Source organism: Mauremys mutica, chromosome 12 (genome assembly GCF_020497125.1).
Source record: "Mauremys mutica isolate MM-2020 ecotype Southern chromosome 12, ASM2049712v1, whole genome shotgun sequence".
Taxonomy (NCBI): Eukaryota; Metazoa; Chordata; order Testudines; family Geoemydidae; genus Mauremys; species Mauremys mutica.
The window spans coordinates 31,522,870-31,549,611 of record NC_059083.1 but is presented as its reverse complement, the minus strand read 5'-3'; the positions used below and the strand labels follow the sequence as shown (position 1 = coordinate 31,549,611).

Genomic DNA, 26,742 nt, shown 5'->3' with positions numbered 1-26,742 from the left:
GGGAGACATTGCTGGGAGGTGGAGGTGGAGGTGGTGGCTGGGCGATGCTGGGCTGTGGGGGTGGCCAGAGAGTCTGTGAGGAGGAAGGGATGGATCAGCCTCAGCCCTGAGGGGGGGATCTGGGCTGTGGAGCGGTTGAGGGATCAGTTCCAGGCTCTCACCTCCCCTGTGACCCTCCTGCCCCTGAGCCGGGCCCCCAGCAGGATCCGGGTTTGTCTGGACTGTGACCAGGGGCAGGTGACATTTATCGATGCTGGTGACGAGGCCCCGATCTTCACTTTCCCACCGGGCTCCGTCCCTGGGGAGAGAATCCGACCCTGGCTCTGGGTGGGGCAGGGATCCTGGCTTAGACTGTGTCCCTGAGACACGCAGGGGCGGGGGAATATCTCACTGGGAGCCCGGAGATCAGCCTCTCTAGCCTCACACACCCTTGTCTCTGTGACCTTTCTATCATCCCGTCTCTATGACCTTGGAGGCTGCTGCGTGGTAGAGAAGCCAATAGCATCACTGCCCCAGGACTGTGCAGCCTGTTTCCCACTGTCCTCTATAATCCAGGAGGACTCTTGGGATCCTGGGTCAGACAGTGTCACTGAGACATCTGGGGGGAACAGCCCGCTGGGAATGGAAAAATGGGTTTCTCTAACCAAGTAATCCCAGCCCCTATGGCCTGGAGGACTCCTGTCTATGCAACCCTCTGGCCTCTTAGCTCTATGACCCCTGGAAGCTCCTCCCCCTCCCTGCAGCACCAGTTATGGGAGGAGAAAAGGGGCCGTGGGGGCTGTGGGGTCACAACTGATGGAGGGGTTGGGGGTAGTAGTGATGTGGGGTTGGGGGGCAGTATTAACGTGGAGCTGGAGACAGGCATATGTGGGGTGGCAGGGACAAAGAATTAGTTAATTGGGATTTGGCATTTTGGGAAGAAGCTGGAAGCTCCACACCAGCCGGGAGCCTGGGAGAAGGAGACCCAGGGACTGTGGAGTGTGCATTCATCCCAATATCCAGTAGAAATGAGTGACTAGCGTAGACACTTCCTATGTCGATAAAAGAGATTTTCCATCAATGCAGTAAATCCACCTCCAGAAGACACAGTAGTTAGAGCAACAAAGAATTCTTCCCTTGACTTATCTGCGTCTACATCAGGGGTTAGATTGACCTAACTACATCCAGGTGCGGCTCTACGAATTTGGCCGCCCCAAGCAGTCATGCGCGGGAGGTGCACCGGAATCCCGGGAGCAGCGGACCTCCCGCGGGCATGACTGTGGAGGCTCCGCTGGTCGCGCGGCTCGGCTGGACCTCCCGCAGTTGCGGAGGGTTCGCTGGTCCCACGGCTCCCGTGGAGCTTCCGCAGGCACGCCTGCGGGAGGTCCAGCCGAGCCGCGCGACCAGCGGACCGTCCGCAGTCATGCCTGCGGGAGGTCCACTGGAGCCGCGGGCCGAGCGCCCCCTCCGCAGTCATGCCTGCGGCAGGTCCGCTGCTCCCGCGGCTCCGGTGGAGCTTCCGCAGGCATGACTGCGGGAGGTCCGCCAGACCCGCCTGCCGCCCCTGCCGGCAAATGCCACCCCATGTGTGTGCTTGCCGCGCTGGGGTCTGGAGCCGGCCCTGACTACATCACACAGGGTGTGAAAGTTTTCACAGCTCTAAGCGATGTAGCCAGACTGACCTAAGTTTTAGGTGTAGACCAGGTCTCAGGAAGAATATTGCTACTACAGCAGACCTACAGCTGTGTCACTGAAGTGCCATAGTGTAGATGCATCCGGAAGTGTTTTTTCCATCGCTCTAGTTTATCCCCCTTTCTCACAGGCTGTAGCAAGGTCACCTGCAGAATTCCATTGTCTGGACCAGAGGTTAGGTCGATCTAGCTGTGGCACTCACAGCACACAAAGTTTCACAGCCCTGAATAGCATTCCCAGGTTGATCTAAGTGTTAAGTGTAGAGCAGGCCTAAGAGGGGTTTCCCTGGAGCTGACTGGAAACACAGGGGCTGAGGGACTGGCTGGCAGCTTGGTGTGCATGAGGCAGAAAGCCAAGAGAACCAGTCCTGAGTGTGATCCCAGCAGGAAACTGAGTGACAGAGCTTGCTTCAGGCCCAGGGTTCCCCGGAAAGGCAGACGTCGAGTTCTGAGTAAAGAAACTGCCAACTGCTGTTTGTTTGTACCGTGTTCAGGGCACAGGAATGTGTGGATATTGTTTGTAAATAATAAAAATTGCACCAAAGAAATACCTGAGTCCTATAATCCATTTCTCCTGCCAATGGAAGAACCTAGCAAGGCCCCAAACACTGGCTAACTGCTCAGGTCAAAGAAGCAATGGTGCAACCACAGTCAAAAGCTAGACCTGTGGAGGGAAATGCGTTGGTGGGAAGCATTTGCGGGGAGCTCCAGCAGCAAAGAGCCTGTGCAGAGGAGCAATTGCTGCTAACTGTGGACTTGAGCATGTCCAGCTTTGTGTGCCGAGCAGTCCCCATTGTCCCTTCTGTCTGGCCTGATACTCTTCTGCCCAGAGTCAGACAAACCAAAACATGGATCCCTGGCTTGTATTTCCCCCCAGCAGACCCAGTCAACACAGTGATAATGAACTCGGTATTGGCCCAAGGAGACAAAATGACAGGAAGAGACTGGGGCAGCTGGAACAGGTTGGGGGATTGGGGTGGGGAATGGGTTGGATTGTTACTTTCCCTTTTGTGGTTGGAGTTTTACACAATTAAAACCTAAACTCTTCTTTCTAGCTCTTAGCTCGTGTTTTGAAGGGGCTTGGCTGTGACCTTTAGATTGCTATGACATAAATCTTAGAAGATTTACCATGAAATCCCCCTTCAGCTCCAGGTTTGCTCCAGATTAATGAGTTGTTGCCATTTTCATGCGTTGTGACTAACACACACCAGCTGCCTCTGACCTAAACCCAGGCAGCTCCTGTAGCCCGGCTGGTCCCATTTGGGTGGTTAGATGTTCAGCAAGACAAGGCTTCTCTGCACACACATTGCCACTGAAATCACTCAAGGGGGTTTAGTTCCCACCTATTGTTTCAGTGCAAGTCTGTGTGTGGCTGTGGATGCCCTCACTGTGTATTAATATAACCCTTCTGCCGGGGGGAGCTGGCAGCAACCAGGCCTGGGTTCAATATCTAGGGCAGTGGGTCCCAAACTTTAACAACCTGTGAACCCCTTTCACTAAAATGTCAAGTCCTGTGAATCCCTTCCTAAAAATGAATATTTCCAGGGATTTTCTCCTTTACCTGAGTATAAATTATAATAGTGATTATAAATTATAAAATTTGTTTTTATGACATGCTTATTACACACTATTTATTATTAATTATCATTTATCGTGACAGTATTTTTATTACGTTATGAAAACGGCAGCACACTTCTAAGCTCACACTTTCGTAGCGTGTGTCACTTTGAATAAGCCTGTTATAAGACAAGGCTCCTAGGTTTCATCAAGGAGCATCAGATGTGAAACAGCAGGAAGGTATTTAAGAAGCCAACTCCAGAGGTGAAAGTAAGCTGGTACAGGCCGGTATGGCGTACTGGCAAGAGCCTGTATGCTGTGCTGGACCGCACCTGCTTCCGCTGCGGGGACTTAAATGGCTCTGGGCTCCCCACCGCAGCTGGCAGTCCAAGGCCCTTTAAACCCCCACCTCCACCCCCCGCGCGGCTCTGGCGGCTGGGCTGGGGCCGGATTTAAAGTGCTCTGGGGTGCCGTGGCTGTGCTCAGCCCAGAGCCCTTTTAAACCCTCCGCCCGCGGCTTCGGTGGCCAGGCTGGAGCCGGATTTAAAGGGCTTGGGTGCCGTTGCTGTGGGCAGCCCAGGGCCCTTTAAACTCCACGTCCGCGGCTCTGGCAGCCGGAGCTGCAGTGGGGATTTAAAGGGTCTGGAGCGCCACGGTAGCTGGAGCCCCAGGCTTTTAATTTTCTCCTGAGCCCCAGGGGCTCCCAGCTACCTCTGCAGCTGGGAGCTCCTGGTTGATTTAAAGGCCCTGGGGCTCCCAGCCACAGCTAGTGCCCCAGGGCCTTTAAATCTTGAGAGGTACCACCTCGTCTGGTTGAGGCCATGCCCCCTCAGGACTCCAGCAGTACCGGTAAGCCCAGTAAGTTACTTTCACCCCTGGCCAACTCACAGAGTTCCTCCTACACAAGCATTCAGGTCTTGAGCAGTGCAGGCCAACAATGCACATTACAACAAAACTTAAACTTGTTCTGCCTATTTAATTTTAAAAACATTAAAAATTATCCCCTCCCGTTCCATTTCTTCTAAGGAGTCTTGAAGTTTAAATCTCCTCAGCGTGATAGAGATGCTGGCTTTGCCCTGCTTCGCTCTTGGAAGTCCAGGAGATCTGGGCTGCTGACCCGGGCTGCCCAGGGTGCCTAGGGACAGCTCTGTCCGCCATTAGGGAATTTTTCCCTGAGAAGCCCCTGTAACATTTCATGAATCCCCAGGGGTTCACAAACTCCAGTTGGGGAACCACTGATCTAGGGGTTCCTTTTCAACAATACAAAGACCCGGCTCCAGCCCCACCAGTAACCTGAGAAAATTACACACCACCCCTGGGTGCCTCTAGAGGCAATAGCTCCCCTCTCGCAAGCACAGAGTGTGAATGTAGAACAGAACCTTTGAATGAAAGGAGGGAAATTGCACAGCATTCGTTAGGGGAACTGCTGCAAGCTGGATTAATAAACATAAAACCATGAGCAAAACAATCACCCTGGAAAACATTGGGCAGTGACCTTTTGTCTCAGGTTTTTAATTCAAGCAACCAAAAGTTCCTTTGACGTGCCCACCCCTTCTCCCTCTGCAGCACTCACAGTGAAGACCCAAAATGTAGAGGTGCATCTCCAGAGTTCACCTCTCACCCTGGCGGGGACCAGGGGGTGCATCTTGCTTGCTCCACTGTCCAGGCATTTCCTCTGGCACCGGCTGCCTTGCCAGCCACCAGGTGCGGCTCTAGGATTTTCGCCGCCCCAAGCAGGGCGGCAAGCCACGGGGGGTGCTCTGCCAGGCGCCGGTCCCGCGGCGCCGGTGGACCTCTCGCAGACGTCCTGCGGAGGGTCCACTGGTCCCGCGGCTCTGGTGGACCTCCCATAGGCATGCCTGTGGATGCTCCACCAGAGCCGCGGGACCAGCGGACCTTCCGCAGGCTTGGCGCGCTGGCATCTGGTGCCGGCCCTGCCAGCCACTCACAGCTCTACTTACCAGCGCACCAGCTGCTCAGCCAGTTATTGGCTCGCCACCCTACACTCTCTGGGACATCTTCACGTCACACCACTTAGCACAGCTCTCAGTGATTTCAGCTGCTAGTGGGGGAGCCTCACTGGTAGCACAGACAGGGCAGTCTCCTGTATCAGAGCAACTCTCCCAACGAAGATCTAATGATGAGACCTGACAATCAGTGATTGCAGATCTGTTGGTATGTTACAAAACTCCCCATTGAATCTTAACCAGCTCTATGATTACACAGTGGACACAGAAAGGATTGGAGAGCATCCAGGGCTTATACCATCTAGTACAGATATCTCACCCGCCCCTCTCACAGCTCCACTAGTCTTTGGCACCAACATCTCCTGCCCAGCAAGGGCAGTTGAGTTGAGGGTGAGCCTCTCAATGAGGGTATGCCAAGCACAGTTCTGCTGCCCTTGATTCACACACAAGGATACCAACACTTTAGTACAGGGCTCGGCAACCTTTCAGCAGTGCTGTGCCGAGTCTTCATTTATTCACTCTAACATAAGGTTTCGCGTGCCAGTAATACATTTTAACGTTTTTTAGAAGGTTTATTTCTATAAGTCTATAATATAAAACTAAACTATTGTTGTATGTAAAGTAAATAAGGTTTTTTAAATGTCTAAGAAGCTTCATTTAAAATTAAATTAATATGCAGAACCCCCCGGACCGGTGGCCAGGACACGGGCAGTGTGAGTGCCACTGAAAATCAGCTCGCGTGCCGCCTTCGGCACGCATGCCATAGGATGCCTACCCCTGCTTTAGTACCTCTGCCCCCAATAAGAAACTGACTGGTGATCCAATACCAGCCAAAAGGGATCGTTTGGGCAAAGCAGCCCCATCATGCTGAGCGCCGAGGCAGGGTGGGGGTGTTCATGCAAACATGGCAGCTCCTGAAGTCCTCTTCCCCAGCTCATCACTAGGTGTCAGGGGAGAGCTCATTCAGACCCTATTTACATTGCGAATATCCTAGTTTGGTGAGGGCACGTCTACACAGCACCTGGGAGGTGTGATTCCCAGATGGGTGCATGTAAACATGCTGACACTGCTGGAGTGAGCACACTGCCAATAGCAGTGAGGCTGCAACAGCAAGAGGACAGATTGGACTAGCTGCTGGAGGAGAAGCAGCTTCAATGTCTCCTGGAAGGGGAATCCCAGTGGCGCACGGGGGCTGCAGCCAGCGCTCCAGGGCACTCTGAACATCCCGTTAGTGTCAAAGGAACCCAAGTGGGTAAAGTTACTTTTATGCCAAAGTCTTTGCATGATCTGGGTCTAGGTTATGACAAAAGGCAGCAAGTTAATGAGACAAACCAATTGGAGTCCGAGGGGTGGGAGGGGATGATGAGGGAAAAGTAAATCTCACTTACAGATTGTCTGTCCTGGGATCGTTGTGAGGCTTCATTGGATGTTGGTTCCATTGCTGGGAGATGCCTGAATGAGGGACAAAATAGACAGTTTCAGACCTTTTTATATTAAATACCCAAGTGTTTCTCTGTCTATTTCTCTGTCATAATTAAAACACAGTTCTGGGAGTTCAGACTGGGGACGCTGTAATAATATGAAAGCCTTAAATCTCACCTCTCTTCTCCTTTCCTCTTCCAGACACTCTGCTGTCTGAACTGGAGAGAAAAAGGGGAAATCCCTAGGACCATCCAGACAGGGTGAGATTTTAGGAGAAGATTGTCTTTAAATTAGGAGAAAATTCCAGTGCAAAAATCTCCCTGGGATTGTAGCTAAAGTTACCAACCAAAGCGACAGTGGCCAGGACACAAAGCCCTAAAACTAGCCCATTTAGCAGTGAGGAGATCCAGGGGCACTGGAACAGGGTAGACCAGGGGCCATGGTGGTAAGGCCACTGAGCTCTGCCCATTTTTTGACATGGGCACAGTTTGGGGGCAGGAGGCCACTGCAAGCCTTGGGCACGTGCGGAGTGTCACAGGCAGTGGTAGTGCAGGGCAGGGCAGCTGATCAGCTCCTCCCCATAAGGAACAGCCCCTGCCCGCCGTGCCAGCTTCTTCCCAGTGCCAGCCCCTCTCAGTGGCCCCACCCCTGCACAGGCTGGGGGAGGGGCTGACTTTAGGGTGCACAGTCTGTGCTGTGCTGGGGCCCTATGTCCCGGGTCCAGGATGGGGCTGGATTTCACCTCCCCAACCCCGCTGCACTACATGTGCAGAGTACCCAGTTTTGGGGTGCAGTGACTGGCACTCAGGGTGACTGACCAAGTCACTCAGAGATTGATCCAAAAGCCTTTTATGTGAGTGGGAATCTTTCCTCTGCTTTCAAGAGGCACCAGATCAGGGCGTGGGATCTTCTTGTGCCTTGGGGTCTCTGCTTGCAAAAAAAGTTTATTAACACTCTGGCTATCGACATCCCTGGGGAAGTAGCTGGTGAAGGTTTCTCAGTCATTGTTTGACACCAATTACTAAGATCCATTGCACGTTGAATTATAATTTTGATTGTTCAACCCCTAGTGACCACCCAATCAGCATCTTCACTGACATGAGCTGTGAATATCTAAGGGACACAGCCCTGAGCACCTGCCCCTTTGCCTTTCTCACCACCGCTGGATTTCAGTGGCTGCTCCCAGGTGGCTGCCCCCCCAGACTCTCCCAGGCCCCCTCTGTCTGTCCCCAGATCCCCTCCTGCAGCCAGGCTGGACAAGTGGCCTGAGAGCCTTGGGGACAGGAGAGCTCTGGTTAGCCCATCCCCTGTACAGTGCAGGAGCCCCAGCGCCAGCTCCCTTCACACCCATTGCCATCTGCAGAGAGTCAGGAGTCCCCGAGAGCTGAGGAGACTGTGCAGGGAAACAGAAGCAGGAGCCGCCAGGCTAAGAACAGGGGTGATGGCTGCTGTCTTGGCCAGCGCACCCAGCACTGAACCAGGGACCCCTAGATCTCTCTGTTTGTCCCACACCCTGTGCAGTGCAGGACCCCTAGTGCCATCTCCCCTCACACCCGCTGCCCTCGGCCACTGGGCCCCAGCCCTCACCTGGTGGGGAGGAGCTTGGTCTCAGTACAGCACTGAGTCCCTGGCCTCTCTGCTGGGACTGACAAATAGGGAGAAAATCAGTGCAGGCCTTGCTGGGTGTGGCCCTGTTGTTAGGCCTGAATAGAGATGTAGCACAAAACCAGTTATGGCAACCTGACCGAAGTCAGGCTAACAGTGGTTTCTGGGTAATCCCTGAGTGGAAAAATACTGAGATGCAGCATGTCTCACAAAGCACTGGGAAAAAGTGAGATAAGCGAGGGGCTGCATTCCTGGCATAGTCCCAGCTGTGCTGTGTTAGCAACAGTTTGTTTGAAGAACTGATAAGAAACCCCAGCCTCCCAGCGTCTTTACTCTCACTCCCTGGTTCAGTTTTCTGTCTGTTTTGTTTTCCTAACTTTTGGTGCTTGTTAAGAGATTATTAATCATCTAATGCTGTAAACACAGGGGACTAGGCATGCGTGTATATTAAAGGTATCTAGTTTCTAGTTGTTAGAAAAGCTGGGTGGGGGGGGTTGCTCAAGTGAATGATCTATGACACGATAGAACTGTCTATATAGGCTGATACTAAGATGTAAAGAGCAGCTGGTTCTCTCTGGAGATGGGCTGCTCTCTATTGATGCGTGCGCTTGTCAATAAAGAGCTTTTGATCGGACCTTGCTGGTGTTGCCTGTCTCTCTGCGGTCAGACAATGAACGTCGCCGTCTGGGTTTGAGTCCCCGATACTGTTACAGGGTCACCTGCCCCACTAGGGCCCAGGTTGAGATCCCAGCACATTCCACAGGCCCCGGAGCTGCCATCACATGGACTTTCAGCCTCTGCCCATGTGGTGGTGGGGGAGGAATTGGGTTATTGCCCTGGGGGAGCTGCTGGGGGAGGGAGGAGATTTAGCTGCCCACAGACAATTTTAGCACTTCTAAAGTTTCAACTTTTTGAATCTCAGTGTCCAGTGTCATTCAATAGTTATTGTCTGCCAAAATATTGTCTGAACTCCCATAATTTCCCACAGCTGTGAAAATTTTAATTGGTAACAATTGGAATGAAATGCTGGAACCCAGATTTTTGTGCAACTGTGAAAGTTTAGAGTAAATATAAAAATTGCTTAAAATGAGCATTATCTGTCAAAATTGTATAGTATAAAAAGAAAGAATTCCACTGAGTCTATCGCTCCTCAGACACACAGACCCTGCTCCAGCAGGCTCATCCTCACAGGGAGAGCTGACGTCCATGTGAAGCCCCAGTGACCTTCCCCACCAGCACAGGGGCTGATTGCCAGACCACAGCGCCAGTGGTAAATTTTTCACCACAACATCCAGGGCTGTAATTTTACAGTTAGGCCCCTTCCAACTGAACAAAGAGCAGGAGTCAGTTCCAGGAAGGGAAACACCCCCTTGCTGCTGCAGGCTGGGCATAGTGTGAACTCAGGAATGTGAAACAAAGCCTGTTACAAACTGCCCAGAGGGAGCCATGGCTGCAGAGAACCCCGTGGAAAGTCTCCAGGAGGAAGCAACATGTCCCGTCTGTCTGGAGTATTTCACAGAACCTGTCACTCTGGAGTGTGGGCACAATTTCTGCCGAGCCTGCATCGCCCAGTGCTGGGAGGGATCCAATACAGCCATCTCCTGCCCTCAGTGCAGACAAACTGTGCAACAGAGAAACCTCAGGCCCAACAGGCAGCTGGCAAACATGGTGGAAATCGCCAAGCAACTGAGTTTACAGGCAGCAAAGGGAAGAGGAGGGGACGGGGTGTGTGGGGAACACCAGGAGGCTCCGAAACTATTCTGTGAAGAGGATCAAACCTCCATCTGTATGATCTGCAGAGAGTCCAGGGCTCACCGCGCTCACACTGTGGTTCCCATACAGGAGGCTGCCCAGGAGTACAAGGTAGGAACTGCTGTCCAGTCTAATGGATAATAACTTTGGATTTGAATTACAGGTTCATGGCATCACAAGTTTCCTGAGACTGGTGTAACTGCGTCACTCACCTGTGTGTAGCCTTCATTGCATGAAAGAGGTTGTACAAATTAATGATACTGCAGCCTGGCAAGAAAGGCAGCAGAAGGATTTAAAAATTGTCTGATGTGGGAAACTTTTCTCTGAGCAGCTGAAACCTTTTCAAACCCAGCTCCCACCAGTGAACTAAGGGAACTCTCTGCAGACCAGAAGTCATTAAATGACTAGTGAGGTTTGATTCACAAGAGCTGCAGGCCAGTCTATGTGGGAGTGCTGCCTTCAGGCTGGAGAAGGGGGAGTTACAAGCTGTGGCTGTTATTACTGACTGTGTCACAGGGTTTATTATTGTTATAGGCATCCCAGCAGCCCCTACAGCCCCCAGATGAGATCTGACCTCGATTGTGGGGGGCCCTGTAGAAAACCCAGTGAGGAACAATCCCTGCCCTGAGCCACTTACAATCTAACTTAGATGTGGGCAAACTACGGCCTGCGGGCCACATCCAGCCACAGGCCCATCCTGCTCGTCCCCTGATCTCCTGGCTGGGGAGGCTAGCCCCTCCCCGCTCCCATGTTGTCCCACCCCTGGTCTAACTGGACAAGAGAGACAAAAGGTGGGAGGGGAAACTGAGGCACAAAGAGGGGAAGTGATTTGTCCAAGGTGACTCAGTAGGTCAGTGTCAGAGCCAGGTATAAACCCCCATTTTTCCAAGGCCAAGCCCAGTGCCCTAACCACTAGACTACACTGTCCCCCTCAGGAGCACGGAGCAATGATGACATGTGGACACTAGGAGGAAAAGACTCCTTGAGAAAAGCCCCAGACTCACCAGGGATACCAGGTTTCCCAGGGGGAACCTGAACTCCTGTGTTGCTCCATGAGGGGTTAAACTCAGATGCTACCGGTCTGGACTAGAGGAGATCACTGGGCTAAACGCTGCGTGGGACCCCGAGTACCTTCAGTCCGCACACAAAAGGGCTCCAGACAGCTCAGGTCCATTCCAAGTACCACTGGGATTACACTGGGTTGTAGCAAAACCAACCCCAGGCTGGAGCTGACCGCGGCCAGTCTGACCTGTTCTGTTGTGTACGTGGGCAAGGACCAGCCAGAGCTGTTCTGTTAGTTCTCCCAGGCAGCCTTTAGAAATCTCCCAGAATGCACTGCTTCCGGGATCTTTACCAGGGAATGGGACAGTGGGGACCTACCCAGAGGGCATTGCCACGGAAAGGATTTAGGGCAGCACTGGGGCAAATCCCAACAGTTCCTTATACAAATCTGCCTCATTAGGAGGGGCCCTGAGGCATCGCCAGAATATAGGACATCCCTATGCCTGCCTGCATGAGGCCCTCCCGCACCTGAATCGATCAGCCTGCTTGGGCCCTCCCCCACCTTTGTCAGCTCGACCCCACCTGCATCATTCTGCATGGAAGTGCCACTCACACCCCTACCCCCATGCTCACTGGTGTCCTCCTGCATCCTCGGTCTCCTCTTCCCTCTTTTTCACTGGACGAAGCCACACCCAGTGCTGGGTGCCTACCAGACACGAATAGTGCTCCACAAAACTAGGACTGTGGAGCTTCCAAACAGACGAATGGCCTCCCGACGTCTCATGGGGTTTGCCCCGGTGCCTAGACCAGCTCAGCCCAACCAGTGAAGTCCCCAGGGCTTCAGGGCTGAAATCCCAGCCCATATTGAAAACCTGGTGGCTTCTGGGATTTGTATCACTTTGTTCATTAAACCTCAAGAACAGATTTATTGATTCACCTCCATGTGACTCCAATGTCCTGCTATGCTCTGTACCACTCATCAATTCACAAATACCAATAATGCGTGGTTATAATTGAGATCTCTGTCTAATTACTAAAAAGACTGAATCTGAATTGGTAATGAGTCTGATAATGACACAAAGTGATTAGGACCAACAGTCATCTTGGATGAAAAAACGAAAAGCTCCACACCCCTCTCAACCATTCAGATTAAAGTTCCCAAATCATTTCTGTTTCTTCAGGAAAAAATCCAGACCCAATTGAAGACTCTGAGGGAAGAGCGAGAAAAGCTGCTGGGATTGAAAGTGACTGGAGAGGGGAAAAGCCAGGAGTATCTGGTAGGTGCCTGTTGTTATGAACCAGCAGGGACTGGCAGTGGGAGGTCTGTTTGGAGGCAGATTCCTGTGTGGCCTTGGTGAATGTGGGCTTGTGCGTGTTTCTCCATGACCATGGATTACTGAGTTAGATTTGTGCATAGACACGCCCTAAGCTTCCATTTCAGCTGGTCAGTTAATGTCTCGCTCTTGTGACTTGCCCAGAAATCCCCCCCAAGTGAACTGAATGTCCCCGTGAAGTGCTGTCCACTGGGTCTGGTCATTTTGTGCATTAACATGTTTGTTTCTTTTTTCTCCCCTGGTGTCTCTGTCAGTGTAGTGCTGAGTCCTGCCTCCTGCTGCTCTGGGTCTGAATTCCCAGAGACCATGAATGACATAATATGCTAACATGACAGACATGGAAACCTCCCTTTCAGAGATACAGGGGCTGAAGGGGAAGCTGTGAGAGAATCCTCTCCCTAGGGTAAAGTCAAATGTCAGAAATCTTAGGATTTTCAACAAAGTTCTCCTTCCTACACAGTCAGCTCTCCGTGAAAGGACCCCAGGCTACATCCATGTCCCTGACCAGCCCTTGCCCTATTTTCATACAGAGACAAACACAAACCGAGAGGCAGAAGATTGTGTCTGAATTTCAGCAACTGTGGCAGTTCCTGAAGGAACAAGAGCGACTCCTGCTGGCCCAGCTGGGGAAGCTGGATGAGGAGATTGTGAGGATCCAGAATGAAAATGTCAGTAAACTCTCCGAGCGGATTTCCCATCTCACTGAGCTGATCAGTGAGCTGGAGGGGAAGTGTCAGAAGCCAGCGAGTGAATTCCTGCAGGTGAGACAGGGAGAAACAGAGGCACCAATTCCATGGGTGTTTAAGGGCTAGAGCACCCATGAAAAAAAATTAGTGGGTCCTTAGCACCCGTTGGCAGCCAGCTCCCCCCTCTACTCCTAGCACCTCATGCCCACCGATCAACTCCTCCCCCTCCCTCCCAGCACTTCCCACCTGCCTCAGTGGTAAGAGGGAGAGTGGGGGTGTGGCATTGGGGAAGGGGTGGAGTCGGGGCAGGGCCTGGGGTTGAGCACCTCCAGGGACAAATTAGAAGCCAGCACCTGTGGTTAGAAACATCCCAGATCCCCACACAGGGAAGGGAGGGCTCCTGAATCATAAGCACTGGAGCCAGCGGTCTGAGATCTGAGTGTAACTCGGCGTGTGCATTGCTGACATGTGAGTGACTATTGTTCTTTGCAGAGTTACAGACAGAGATCTTAGAGATGGAAAAGCCCCGTTAGCTCAGGGAATCCATGGCCCTTGGATCAGGGCAGGGCCTCTCTTCCCCATATTTGCAAAATCCCTTCCCTGGGATCCCCTATGGGAATCAAATGGAACTGACAGTCTTTCCTCTCTCTCTCTCCCTTCCCTCTAGGATGTTAGAAGCACCTTGAGCAGGTATGTGGCTCCCTCTCACTCCCCCTCGCACTTCACAATACTGGGAAAGGGCTTAATGGTGATGTTAGCACTGCATCTCCCCAGGGCTATACAGAAAAATGTGCGGGAAAGGTCACATTCTAGATACAAATCTCTCTGATCAACTTCATCCAGAGGTTCTCACCCTTGCACAGAAAATTCTGGAATTCTCCATTCAGTGGGAAAGACTGACCTCAAGTATTTCCCAGAGATGTCACCTCCCTGGGGGACTGGCCTCCTCAGGATAGTGGAGATGGAATATGGTCCTGTCACTGCTGGGGCCCTGGTTACCATTCAGCCCAGGCCAGCAGTGGTCAAGAGTCTTTCCCACCTGAAGACTGTTTGGAGACCTGCGTGGAATGAGCTGGGGATGTGGGAGTTGGTGCCTCAGTCTAGTTCCTAGGGGACAGATTTCTGCAGCTGGGAAAAGCAGAGGAATTCTAACTCCAGGCCCATTAGAGCAGCGACTCCCTGGCAACCACTTATAATGAGTGTCACAATGAATTGTAATCACATGACATTGTTTCTCTCCAGGTGTGAGAAGAGGAAGTTGCAGCAGCCAGAGAAGATTTCTCCTGAACTGGAAGAGCGAGTCAGTGGTTTCTCCCAGAAAACTATTGCTCTACTGGAGGCTCTGAGGAAGTTCAAAGGTACCTAGAAGGGATCTAGGAGGGGAAACTGGGATAAGTGTCTGAGACTGTGGAAAGAGAATGGCTCTGGTCAATTGGTTCATAGTTAGATTATGCTTCTATTTAATTGTTGGATGAGAATGCCACACACTTAGGGTCCAAGACACTCAGACTAATTAATTCAACCCGTTATTTGTTCCAAAAGCATGTCTTGCCATTACAGTTACTGTTAAAGTAAGAAATGACAGACATACTGAAAGAAATACTGCCCACTTACCTTCTCCTGGGGCACAGGCAGGTCATGATGCATTTCTCCTATGATGCTCCTTACAATGTCTGACGTATTTTACACATCCAGATTATATATTTATTATCAGAGGGGTAGCCGTGTTAGTCTGGATTTGTAAAAGCAGCAAAGAATCCTGTGGCACCTTATAGACTAACAGACGTTTTGGAGCGTGAGCTTTCGTGGGTGAATACCCACTTCGTCGGATGCATGTAGTGGAAATTTCCAGAGGCAGGTATATATATGCAAGCAAGCTAGAGATAACGAGGTTAGTTCAATCAGGGAGGATGAGGCCCTGTTCTAGCAGTTGAGGTGTGAAAACCAAGGGAGGAGAAACTGGTTCTGTAGTTGGCGAGCCGTTCACAGTCTTTGTTTAATCCTGAGCTGATGGTGTCAAATTTGCAGATGAACTGGAGCTCAGCAGTTTCTCTTTGGAGTCTGGTTCTGAAGTTTTTTTGCTGCAGAATGGCCACCTTAAGGTCTGCTATCGTGTGCCCAGGGAGGTTGAAGTGTTCTCCTACAGGTTTTTGTATATTGCCATTCCTAATATCTGATTTGTGTCCATTTATCCTTTTCCTTAGGGACTGTCCAGTTTGTCCAATGTACATAGCAGAGGGGCATTGCTGGCATATGATGGCGTATATTACATTGGTGGATGGGCAGGTGAATGGACCGGTGATGGTGTGGCAGATCTGGTTAGGTCCTGTGATGGTGTCGCTGGTGTAGATATGTGGGCAGAGTTGGCATCGAGGTTTGTTGCATGGATTGGTTCCCGAGCTAGAGTTACTATGGTGTGGTGTGCAGTTACTGGTGAGAATATGCTTCAGGTTGGCAGGTTGTCTGTGGGCGAGGACTGGCCGGCCACCCAAGGCCTGTGAAAGTGTGGGATCATTGTCCAGGATGGGTTGTAGATCCCTGATGATGCGTTGGAGGGGTTTTAGCTGGGGACTGTATGTGATGGCCAGTGGAGTCCTGTTGGTTTCTTTCTTGGGTTTGTCTTGCAGTAGGAGGCTTCTGGGTACATGTCTGGCTCTGTTGATCTGTTTCCTTATTTCCTCGTGCGGGTATTGTAGTTTTGAGAATGGTTGGTGGAGATTTTGTAGGTGTTGGTCTCTGTCTGAGGGGTTAGAGCAGATGCGGTTGTACCTCAGTGCTTGGCTGTAGACAATGAATCGTGTGATGTGCCCGGGATGGAAGCTGGAGGCATGAAGGTAGGCATAACGGTCGGTAGGTTTTCGGTATAGAGTGGTGTTAATGTGACCATCACTTAGTTGTACCGTGGTGTCTAGGAAGTGGAACTCCCGTGTAGACTGGTCCAGACTGAGGTTGATGGTGGGGTGGAAGCTGTTGAAATCGTGGTGGAATTTTTCCAGAGTCTCCTTCCCATGGGTCCAGATGATGAAGATGTCATCAATGTAGTGTAGGTAGAGAAGGGGCGTGAGTGGACGAGAGCTGAGGAAGCGTTGTTCCAGGTCGGCCATAAAAATATTGGCATGTTGTGGGGCCATGCAGGTGCCCATAGCGGTGCCACTGATCTGGAGATATATATTGTCATCACATTTGAAATAGTTGTGTGTGAGGATAAAGGCACAGAGCTCAGCCACCAGTTGTGCTGTGGCATCATCAGGGATACTGTTCCTGGCAGCTTGTATTCCATCTGTGTGTGGGATGTTTGTGTAGAGAGCCTCTACATCCATGGTGGCTAGGATGGTGGCTATATTTATTAGTTCTTTTCCAATCACCTTTGAATGTTATGAATAGGAAGTATCTTGTATAACTCATACACTACACACGCATGTGTGTTATGCATTGTAAGTATCTTCTAACTGGCAGGGCTTTTGCTGTCCAAGATACTTTCAAGTTATTCTTGTTTCTGATTTGTTCATTACCAGTCATTACACACTGATGTGCACGGGTCACTTTGACCCTTTTCTCCACATGGGATTTTTTGGACTTTGCTAACTGCTTCTGGGCAGCACATTGTGGGTGTCTGGTGTCTTTGACCACATTGTGTGGTCGAAACATCTCTTTGTCCCACAGGGGAACTTAATGAACACACCACTTAATAACAAGGTCACTTAAGGAAACATTTCCCTTATGTCAAATACATCGATTTCTGAAAATCTTACTTCATCATATAACAGAAAAGGTTCTACCAATCCCAAAGGGTCGGACACATTACTCCCCAGGTTAACAAATGTTTCAGATCTTACACAAATACACGCTACAGCCATTTCTTGTTAACGAAACTACACTTTATTAAAAAACAAAAGAGAGAGAGTATGGTTAAAAGATCAGTGTACATACAGACATGCGTTTGATTCATCGAGGTTCAGATTCATAGCGGAGATGGCGAGCTTTCTAGCTCTTCAGAAATAGTTCATAGTCCAGTGTCCAATATCACCTTGAGGGTGTACCAGCATAACTGGGACGTCAGTCTTACGACTCAAACTTCCCCTGATGAAACCTAAGCAGATCTGGGATGACAGAATCAGGACCCAAGGATCTTTTCTACAATTTCATGTCTTTTGACAAGTTGGGAGTTCACAAGGATGTTGGGCCCATTGCTGGGAGATGCCTGAATGAGAGAGGAAAGAGGTTTCAGACCTTTTCACATTAAATACCTGAGTGTCTCTCCGTCTCTTTCTGTGTCATGATGAAAACACAGTTCTAGGAGATCAGAGTGATGATACTGTTATAAAGATGAAGCCTGAAATCTGACCTCTCTTATCCTTTCCCCCTCCAGACACTCTGCCGTCTGCACTGGAGAGAAAAAGAGGGGAACCACTCAGAGCACACAGACAGGGTGAGATTGGAGCCTCTTCCCTGCACTGGCCCCTCTCAGCAGTCCCACCCCTGCTCCTCTTCCCCCGAGACCCTGCCCCTGGCCAGGCCAGAAACCAGAGCTGGGCTCCCACCCAGGGAGCCCGAGCGGCCCTGTTGAGCCCTGCACCCTCCACCTGCTCTGGATGGAGCACCCCGGGGAGCGTGTACATGGGACTGGGACTGCTCTCAGGCCCGCAGAGACCCACCCAGGACAGGTGGAGGGTCATGAGCTCTCCCCAGCAGGCAATGCTCCCAGGGGTCAGGGACTTGGTGGGAAGAGGAGTAATGGGGCAGGGCCACGGAGTATGCGGGGCCGCCAGTGGTGGGACCTCGTGCCCCACCCCCAACTTCTACCAAGGGTCCGGAACTCCTGGGGAGATCCCAAGCCAACATCACATTCCAGTGAGCGGGGACCTGGGCTGGGGGCTGCTCTTAGGCCCCCCCAGAAACCCATCCTGGGCAGGTTTTAATAAGGAAACAGATCAACAGTGCCACCTCCTACTCTATGGTTTTAAGCAGATCTTCCCCAATGCTGCACCTTCCTCTCTGTTCCCTGGCCTGGGAGTGGAGGCTGCCTTAGGGGAGGGAGTTTCTCTCTGGGGTATAAAGCTGGTACCGGCCTCCTCTGCTCCCTGCTCAATAAAAGCTTCTGATCCCTTCCTGGATGTGTCTGTGCCCCTGGGAATGGAGCAGCCCCAGCAGAGGGAGCAGGGAGCTGAAGCTTCTGGAAGCAAATGAGAAACACACTAGGCCCGGGTCTATGCTAAGGGGTGGGGGAGGTTGAGCTAAGATACTGCCCCTCCCCCATCGACTCCGCTTCCGCTCGCGGCGGGGGAGAACCGGAGTTGACGGGGAGAGAGCTCGGGGATCAATTCATCTCGTCTAGACTAGATTCTATAAATTGATCCCCGATAGATTGATCACTACTCTGAGGAGCTGCAGTAACCTCCCTGCTCAGTCTCAGGTGCCCAGGACAGAGGCAGCTCCCTGGGATCCAGGACTGACCCAGCCAGGATGGGGATGCTGGGGAGTTTGAGAAATGGTCCCAGCTTCCCCCAGGGCCGAGCTCTGCCCCTAACGCTCTGATTCTCTCTCCCCAGCGAATGTGACTCTGGATCCAGACACGGCTCATCCCAACCTCGTCCTGTCTGAGGATCGGAAAAGTGTGAGATGGGGAGACACACGGCAGCGACTGCCCAAGAACCCTGAGAGATTTGATACTTGTGGTTGTGTGCTGGGCTGTGAGGGATTCACCTCGGGGAGACATTGCTGGGAGGTGGAGGTGGGGGGTGGGCTATTCTGGGCTGTGGGGGTGGCCAGAGAGTCTGTGAGGAGGAAGGAAGGGTTCAGCCTTAGCCCTAAGGGGGGGATCTGGGCTGTGCAGTGGCTGGGTCAGTTCTGGGCTCTCACCTCTCCTGAGACCCCCCTGCCCCTGAGCCGGTTCCCCAGCAGGATCCGGGTTTGTCTGGACTGTGACCGGGGGCAGGTGACATTTATCGATGCTGGTGACGAGGCCCCGATCTTCACTTTCCCGCCGGGCTCCATCCCTGGGGAGAGAATCCGACCCTGGCTCTGGGTGGGGATGGGATCCCGGCTCAGCCTGTGTCCCTGAGACACGCAGGGGAGGGGCTGGGGAATAGCTCACTGGAAGCCCTGAGATCAGTCTCTCTAGCCTCACACACCCTTGTCTCTATGACCTCTCCCTGTGGCCTTTCTATCATCCCGTCTCTATGATCCTGGAGGCTCCTGTGTGGTAGAGAAGCCAATCCCATCACTGACCCAGGGACTGTGCAGCCTGTTTGCTCCTGTCCTCTATGATCCAGGAGGACTCTGGGGATCCTGGGTCAGACAGTGCCACTGAGACATCGTGGGGAAGAGCCCACTGAGAATGGAAAAATGGGTTTCTCTAGCCAAGTAATCCTAGCCCCTATGCCCTGGAGGACTCCTGTCTACCCAACCTCTGGCCTCTTAGCTCTGTGACCCCTGGAAGCTCCTCCCCCTCTCTCCCTGCAGCACCAGATATGGGAGGGGAAGGGGTGAAGAACTTCTGGGGGTGCAGGAGGAGAAAAGAGGTTTTACCATCAATGCAATAAATCCACCTCCAGGAGAGGCAGTAGTTAGAGCAACAAAAAATTTTCCCTTGAGCAGTCTGCATCTACATCAGGTGTTAGATTGACCTAACTACATCACACAGGGTGTGTAAGTTTTCACAGCTCTGAGCAGTTGTCATAACTATAAAGGGAAGGGAACAGCCCTCCAGTGTACAGTACTATAAAATCCCTCATTGCCAGAGACACCAAAATCCTTTTTTACCTTTAAAGCGTTAAGAAGCTAGGAAACCTGGCTGACACCTGACCCAAAGGACCAATAAGGGGACAAGATACTTTCAAATCTTGGTGGGGGGAAGTCTTTTGTTTGTGCTCTTTGTTTTGGGGGTTGTTCACTCTTGGGACTTAGAGGGACCAGACATCAATTCAGGCTCTCCAAATCTTTCTGAACCAGTCTCTCATGTTTTAAACTTGTAAGTAACAGCCAGACAAGGCATGTTCCTTTTTGCTGAGACGATTTTACCTCTGTTTGCTGTAACTTTGAATCTAAGGCTAGAAGGGGTTCCTCTGGGTTGTATGAATCTGATTACCCTGTAAAGTGTTTTCCATCTTGATTTTACAGAGATTATTTTTACCTTTCTTTCTTTAATTAAAAGCTTTCTTTTTAAGAACCTGATTAATTTTTCCTTGTTTTAAGATCCAAGGGGATTGAATCTGGACTCACCATGAAGTGGTGGGGGAAAGGAGAGGGGATGGTTAAATTCTCCTTGTGTTAAGATCCAAGGGGTTGTGTTAGGCCTGAATAAAGATGTAGCACAAAACCAGTTATGCCAACCTGACTGAAGTCAGGCTAACAGAGGTTTCTGGGTAATCCCAGAGTGGAAAAATACTGAGAAGCAGCATTGTCTCATAAAGCCCTGGGAAAGAGTGAGATAAGTGAGGGGGCTGGTACCAGCTGTGTTGTGTTAGAAACAGTGTTTGAAGAACTGATAAGAAACACAAGCATCTCACAGTTCTGACTCTAACTCCCTGGTTTAGTGTTCGGTGTGTTTAACTCCCTTACATTCCTAACTTTTGGCGCTTGTTAAAATATTAACAATTTAATGCTGTAGAGACTAGGCATGCGTATATATTAAAAGGTGTCTAATTTCTAGTTGTTAGACAAAGGGGGTGGGTTGCTCAAGTGAATGATCTATGACGTAATAAAACTGTCTATATAGGCTAATACTAAGCTGTAAAGGGGGGCTGGTTCTCTCTGGAGACAAGTTGCTCTCTATTGACGCGTGCACTTGTCAATAAAGAGCTTTTGATCGGACCTTGCTGGTGTTGCCTGTCTCTCTGCGGTCAGACAACGAACTTCGCTGTCGGGGTTCGAGTCCCTGACAGTTGGATCGGTGTTCACCAGGAACTTGGTGAAAAAGTCTCTCAAGGGAGGGGAAGGTTTTAGGAGGAAGGGGGGTGTTCCTGACTGAGGAATCTGGATGGTGGCTGCAAAACCAGATCTAAGCTGATAGTTAAGCGTAGAAGGGTCCATGCAGGTCCCCACATCTGTACCCTAAAGTTCAGAGTGGGGGGGGAACCTTGACAGCAATGTAGCTAGATTAACCTAAGGTTTAGGGGTGGGCCAGTGGCTAGAGTGGCAGAGCTACAACGTTACAGCTGTGTCCCTGAAGTGCCCTAATGTAGATGCTTCCTTCATTGACAGAAGTGGTTTTTCTATTGCTCTAGTTAATCCCCCTTTCTGTTAGGCCGTAGCCAGGTCACTGGCAGAATTCCGTTGTCTGCACCGGGGGTTAGGTCGATCTAGCTGTGGCACTCAGAGCAGACAAAGTTTCCCAGCCCTGAATAATGTTGCCAGGTTGATGTAAGTGTTAAGTGTTGAGCAGGCCTAAGAGGGGTTTCCCTGGAGCTGCCTGGAAACACAGGGGCTGAGGGACTGGCTGGCAGCTTGGTGGGCGTGAGGCAGAAAGCCAAGAGAACCAGTCCTGAGTGTGATCCTAACAGGAAACTGAGTAACAGAGTTTGCTTCAGGCCCAGGGTTCCCTGGAAAGGCAGACATGGAGTCCTAAGTAAGAAAATTGCCAGCTGCTGTTTGTTTGAACCGTGTTCAGGGCACAGGAATGTGTGGACATCGTTTGTAACTAATACAGATTGCATCACAGAAATACCTGACTCCTATAATCCATTTCTCCTGCCAATGGAAGAACCTAGTAAGGCCCCAAACACTGGCTAACTGCTGAGGTCAAAGGAGCAATGGTACAACCTGAGTCAGAATCTAGACCTGTGGAGGGAAATCTATTGGTGGGAAACAGCTGTGGGGAGCTCCAGCAGCAAAGAGCCTGTGCAGAGGAGCAATTGCTGCTAATTGTGGACTTCAGCATGTCTAACTTTGTGTGCCAAGCAGTCCCCATTGTCCCTTCTCTCTGGCCTGACACTCCTCTGCCCACAGTCAGACAAAACCCAAACGAGGATCCCTGGCTCATATTTCCACCCAACAGAACCAGCCCAGACAGTAATAGGGGGTAGCTGTGTTAGTCTGTAGCCACAAAAACAATGAGGAGACCAGTGGCACCTTAAGGACTAACAAATTTCATAGAATCACACGGTTGGAAGGGACCTCAGGAGGTCTAGTCCAACCCCCCGCTCAAAGCAGGACCAATCCCCTGCTAAATCCCCAAATCTCTAAATGGCCCCCTCAAGGATTGAACTCACAACCCTGAGTTTGATGTATTTGGTCATAAGCTTTCGTGGGTAAAAAAACCACTTCCTCAGATGTATGGAGTGAAAATTACAGATTCAGGCATTATTAATCATGAAGAGAAAGGAGTTACCACCCAGTGATTATGGGGTCAGTATTGGGCCAAGGACAAAGGCCACATCAAGGACTGGTGACATCCCCATTATCACCTGACTCTGCACAGACTGGCCTAGGGACTGTGGGGAGGGTCAGTGAGATGATTATCAGACAAACTGTGTCTGAGCGTGTCCATCCAGCTCCTTATCCTCTTCTCCCAGGATCCGGCTGCAGAGGGAAAGGTTTGCCCAGTAGCGAATGCGCTAAGTTACCCAGGTTCTGTTCTCTGCTCTGTGTGAATTCACTGATTCTGTCTGGGCCTGAATTTCCCCTCTTCTAAAAAGGGGGAAACAGCCCTTCCCCATCTCACAGCAGCAGAGGCATCATATGGGTGTGGGAGACGGGGGAAGAGGGCACATGAGTTCATGTGTCCCCCATATTTGCTGCCTGTCTTGTAGTGACCATGTTCACAGAGACTGAACATGTTCAGTAACATCAGCTAAAGGTGCTGCCCTCACTCTGCCCCTCCCCCCAACACTGCAGGCAGGTTGTCTCTGCACAGCAGTATGGTGAGGCTAAGCACATTGGCATTTGTGAGGTGCTCAGACAGTGCAGGGATGGGGGCCAGATACGGACCTGCAATTGCTAGAAGTGCAGCTGTTTCCTCTCCACATCAACTCACAAAAACATCACATTGGTGTTGTCACAAACTTGCCTGATTTCACACTGACCCTTTCACTAGCTGGTGTTTCTCTTAACACCCCAGCTCCTGGAATCCTGTGATTATGTGACAATCTCAGCTCTCGCTTTAACAAAGGTCAGTGTCTTGCTCTCATGGCTGAGTAGAAAGGGTTGAGAACGTGACCGGAGTGAATCATGAATGCTTCGAAACAAACAAAAACTCCAGAATGTAATTTTTTAGAAGAAAACCCTTCAGCCAACCTCAAGATTTTTGATTACGCGGTGCTGGCAATAGTGCGTTGGCAGCGATCAGTTTGTTGTCAGGCCTCTTGTTTCCAGCAAAGGCTCTAAGGACCTAAATATAAAAATCAACATTCTAATTTCTCTCTTTACTTCACCCTTACTCCAGGGGGCCTGTGCTCATTTGCTGCTTGGGCCCACAGCCTGCCTCCATGTGCATTCCCACACCTTGCCCTCTCTGTTTCCCTTTCTGTTGATTCTGCTGGTTTAGATAAATGATGGCATTAAATTAGGGGACTTTCCATGGGTAGTGAATAGAGTTAAGGCCTGAATTCTCGCAGTATTGCCAATTCCAAACGTTTAAAAATCATGAGGCAGGACCTGTGATATGATGAGATTGCCTTAAAAACCATGAGACTTAAAAATAATAGTTAATAATAAATGCTGGGTTCTTTCTATTTGCTGTCTGGCTTCTCAGACCTTTAGGTTGTATTCGGATCACATTGTTACATTTTTCTCTGCCATCAAGAAAGCTAGAAACTTCCTTTGTTTAGGAAACAAAAGCCAAGCGTCTCACCTCGTCACATGCTTCCAGGAGCTGGGGCTTTAACAAACACCAAATATCAGGCAAAATCATGCTCTGAAGTGTCCCTAGCCTCTGTGGGCTGTGGGGGTGGCCAGAGAGTCTGTGGGGAGGAAGGGAGGGATCAGCCGTAGCCCTGAGGGGGGATCTGGGCTGTGGAGCAGTGGGAGGGTCAGTTCTGGGCTCTCACCTCCCCTGTGACCCCCCTGCCCCTGAGCTGGGCCCCCAGCAGGATCCGGGTTTGTCTGGACTGTGACCGGGGGCAGGTGACATTTATGGATGCTGGTGACCAGGCCCCGATCTTCACTTTCCCGCCAGGCTCCGTCCCTGGGGAGAGAATCCTGGCTCTGGGTGGGGCCAGGATCCTGGCTCAGACTGTGTCCCTGAGACACGCAGGCGGTGGGCGGGGGAATAGCTCTCTGGGAGCCCGGAAATCAGCCTCTCTAGCCTCACACACACCCTTGTCTCTGTGACCTCTCCCTGTGGACTTTCTATCATGCCGTCCCTGTGACCCTGGAGGCTGCTGCGTGGTGTTGTCAGATGCTACCGGTGTGGTGCTCTGCTCTGTTCAATGTTGATATCAATCGGCTGCATGTGTGTGTTCCCACCGTGTGCTGCCCCGGCTCTGCGCAGATAGCTGACCCAGCAGACCCCGAGAGAACCCCCAATGATCACAGACTCTAGTAAGGTACGAAAGCACGTCGGCCAGGTTTATTGTCGAAGAGAAACACAGTCTCCAGCTCCCTGGCAAACGAAGTCCAAGGTGCTGCTAAGATGCAGCTAGTCAGTACTTATGAAAAAAGAACAGGAGTACTGTGGCACCTTAGAGACTAACAAATTTATTTCAGCAGGAGCTTTCGTGAGCTACAGCTCGCTTCTTCGGATGCATAGAATGGAACACAGAGACAGGAGATATTTATACATAAAGAGAACATGAAAAAGTGGAAGTATGCATACCAACAGGAAGAGTCTAATCAACTGAGATGAGCGAGAGACTGCTGAACTTGAATTAATATGCAAATTAGACACAATGAACTCAGGCCTAAACAGAGACTGGGAATGTTTGGGTCATTACACTAATTGAATCTATTTCCCTACGTTAAGTTCTCCTCACACCTTCTATGGGTCACCTTAATTATCACTTCAAAAGTGTTTTTTTTTCTCCTGCTGATGATAGCTCATCTCAATTGATTAGACTCTTCCTGTTGGTATGCATACTTCCACCTTTTCATGTTCTCTGTATGTATAAATATCTCCTCTCTCTGTGTTCCATTCTATGCATCCGAAGAAGTGAGCTGTAGCTCACGAAAGCTCCTGCTGAAATAAATTTGTTAGTCTCTAAGGTGCCACAGTACTCCTGTTCTTTTTGCGGATACAGACTAACAGGGCTGCTACTCTGAAACCAGTACTTCTGTGCTCCCTGGTAATGGACCCAGCTAAGTCAGTGGCGGGACTTTCCACTGCCCCCTCGGCTGGACAAAGAAACTGCCCCAGGGATGCATTCTTATACACAGGTACAAACAAGTTACACATCACTCCTGACGTATTGAGGTGCAACCCTTCTATGTAGCAAGGTACAACCCCTCTATGTAGTAAGGTGCCGCCTCTCATCTTGTACATGTTGGTTTGAACAAAACAACTCTATCCATCATATTACCCTTTTGGCCCTGTCATTGGGATGGGTCAGCCTGTTCCTTGTTATCTGTGTGGAGCAGGGCCGGCTTTAGGCCCATTTGCCCGATTCCTCCGAATTGGGCCCCGCACCTGAGAGGGCCCCGCGCCGGCAGCGTCTCTCCCGGAAGCAGCACCTGTTGCTGTTAGGCAATGAGAGACACCGGCCGGCAGAGGGCTGAGGCAGAGGCAGCCGCGTGGGTGTTGCAGGTCAGGAGAGGAAAGGGGGGAGGAGGGAGAAGGCACTTGTGCTTTGCAGCCTTCCTTCCCCTCCCCTCCCCCCAGCACTTACCTGGAGGAGACGCCGAGGGAGCTTCTGGTCCGGTGGGAGACAGGAATCTCTGCAGTGCACCTCACTCACCTGAGCAGCTGCTGGGGCTTCCAGCAGTGAGTGTTTGACCCTGTGATTCCCCGTAGGTTTGTAATATTGGGTTGGTGGTGTGGTTTTCGGTGGTGTTGCTGTTTGAGGGTGAGTCTGTGCCTGCCTGTGTCTGTTTCAAAACTAAAGTTGGGATCATGTAATGTAACCCAGGAGAAAAGCCCCAAGCCGGTACTTAGTGCTGTGAACTCCAGGTGAGAGAGAGAGGGAGGTTTGGAGGAGGAAATCAAATACATCAAGAGGGGAGAATGCGAAAGGTCTGCAACAGGGCAGGCTGAGACATATCTCCCCCCACACACACACACAAGGGGAAACTGAGGCATGAAGTGATCTGATTCCCCTCTCCAAATTATTTTGCAAAGGAAGGGGACGGGGACTCCTATCCAAACCAGTTCCCTTCCCATCAACTCTGCTTTCCCTGCTGCAAGACCGCTGTAGGGGCTGAATATTTCCATTAAACTATGGCTCCTTCATTTGCCCTACAACAATAAATTAGACCGGCTTGGAGGGGGGGGGCTATACCCCCAAAGCTGTGTGGATATTAATTTTTTTTAAGGGGGGGCATGATAATACTCCAGATCAATCAAATGCCCAGCTCAGCTTTCTAGTCATCCAGCAGCTCTAGGGCAGGGAAGGAAGGTGCTCTTGGGGCAGAGTGGTTGCAAAACAGGGGTGAATTTACCGGGACGGGGTGTCCGGTTGAAATCCCGCCTGATGCAGCCAGACAGACTCGCTGGCAGCTCTGGGAGAGACCAGGAGTGGAAACAGGTGGCCTGGGGGTGTGGGGACATTTGCCCTCAGTCCTGGGCTCCGGGATGGACTAGGCTGGGTGGTGGGTTCAGTGTAGTCTAGCCAATGGAAGAACCTAGCCAGGCCCCAAACACTGGCTAACTGCTCAGGTC

The 26,742-nt window shown here is 51.0% G+C and overlaps 2 protein-coding genes across 2 annotated transcripts; both read left to right on the top strand.

The window, feature by feature from the left end:
* The first annotated feature begins 9,438 nt into the window (after window positions 1–9,438).
* On the top strand, window positions 9,439–12,443 carry LOC123345546 (E3 ubiquitin-protein ligase TRIM52-like). The gene is made up of 2 exons (XM_044982522.1): window positions 9,439–10,084; window positions 12,157–12,443. Exons 1-2 carry the CDS (start codon window positions 9,668–9,670, stop codon window positions 12,331–12,333), a joined length of 594 nt encoding a protein of 197 aa, XP_044838457.1. The 5' UTR covers window positions 9,439–9,667; the 3' UTR covers window positions 12,334–12,443.
* Window positions 12,444–12,554: 111 nt separating this feature from the next.
* Window positions 12,555–22,779, top strand: LOC123346672 (tripartite motif-containing protein 10-like). Its single transcript, XM_044984147.1, has 6 exons — window positions 12,555–13,070; window positions 13,663–13,685; window positions 14,238–14,353; window positions 17,365–17,424; window positions 18,545–18,685; window positions 22,745–22,779. Exons 1-6 carry the CDS (start codon window positions 12,723–12,725, stop codon window positions 22,777–22,779), a joined length of 723 nt encoding a protein of 240 aa, XP_044840082.1. The 5' UTR covers window positions 12,555–12,722.
* The last annotated feature ends 3,963 nt before the right edge of the window (window positions 22,780–26,742 follow it).

What these genes read in the sequence shown, in the direction of transcription:
- LOC123345546 (XM_044982522.1), top strand. Translation starts at nt 9,668, where the DNA reads ATGGCTGCAGAGAACCCCGTGGAAAGTCTCCAGGAGGAAGCAACATGT. An exon ending in AGGCTGCCCAGGAGTACAAG is followed by an intron (nt 10,085 to 12,156) that starts GTAGGAACTGCT and finishes CTGTTTCTTCAG; the next exon opens with GAAAAAATCCAGACCCAATT.
- LOC123346672 (XM_044984147.1), top strand. Translation starts at nt 12,723, where the DNA reads ATGTCAGAAATCTTAGGATTTTCAACAAAGTTCTCCTTCCTACACAGT. An exon ending in CAGCGAGTGAATTCCTGCAG is followed by an intron (nt 13,071 to 13,662) that starts GTGAGACAGGGA and finishes CCTTCCCTCTAG; the next exon opens with GATGTTAGAAGCACCTTGAG. An exon ending in GTTAGAAGCACCTTGAGCAG is followed by an intron (nt 13,686 to 14,237) that starts GTATGTGGCTCC and finishes GTTTCTCTCCAG; the next exon opens with GTGTGAGAAGAGGAAGTTGC.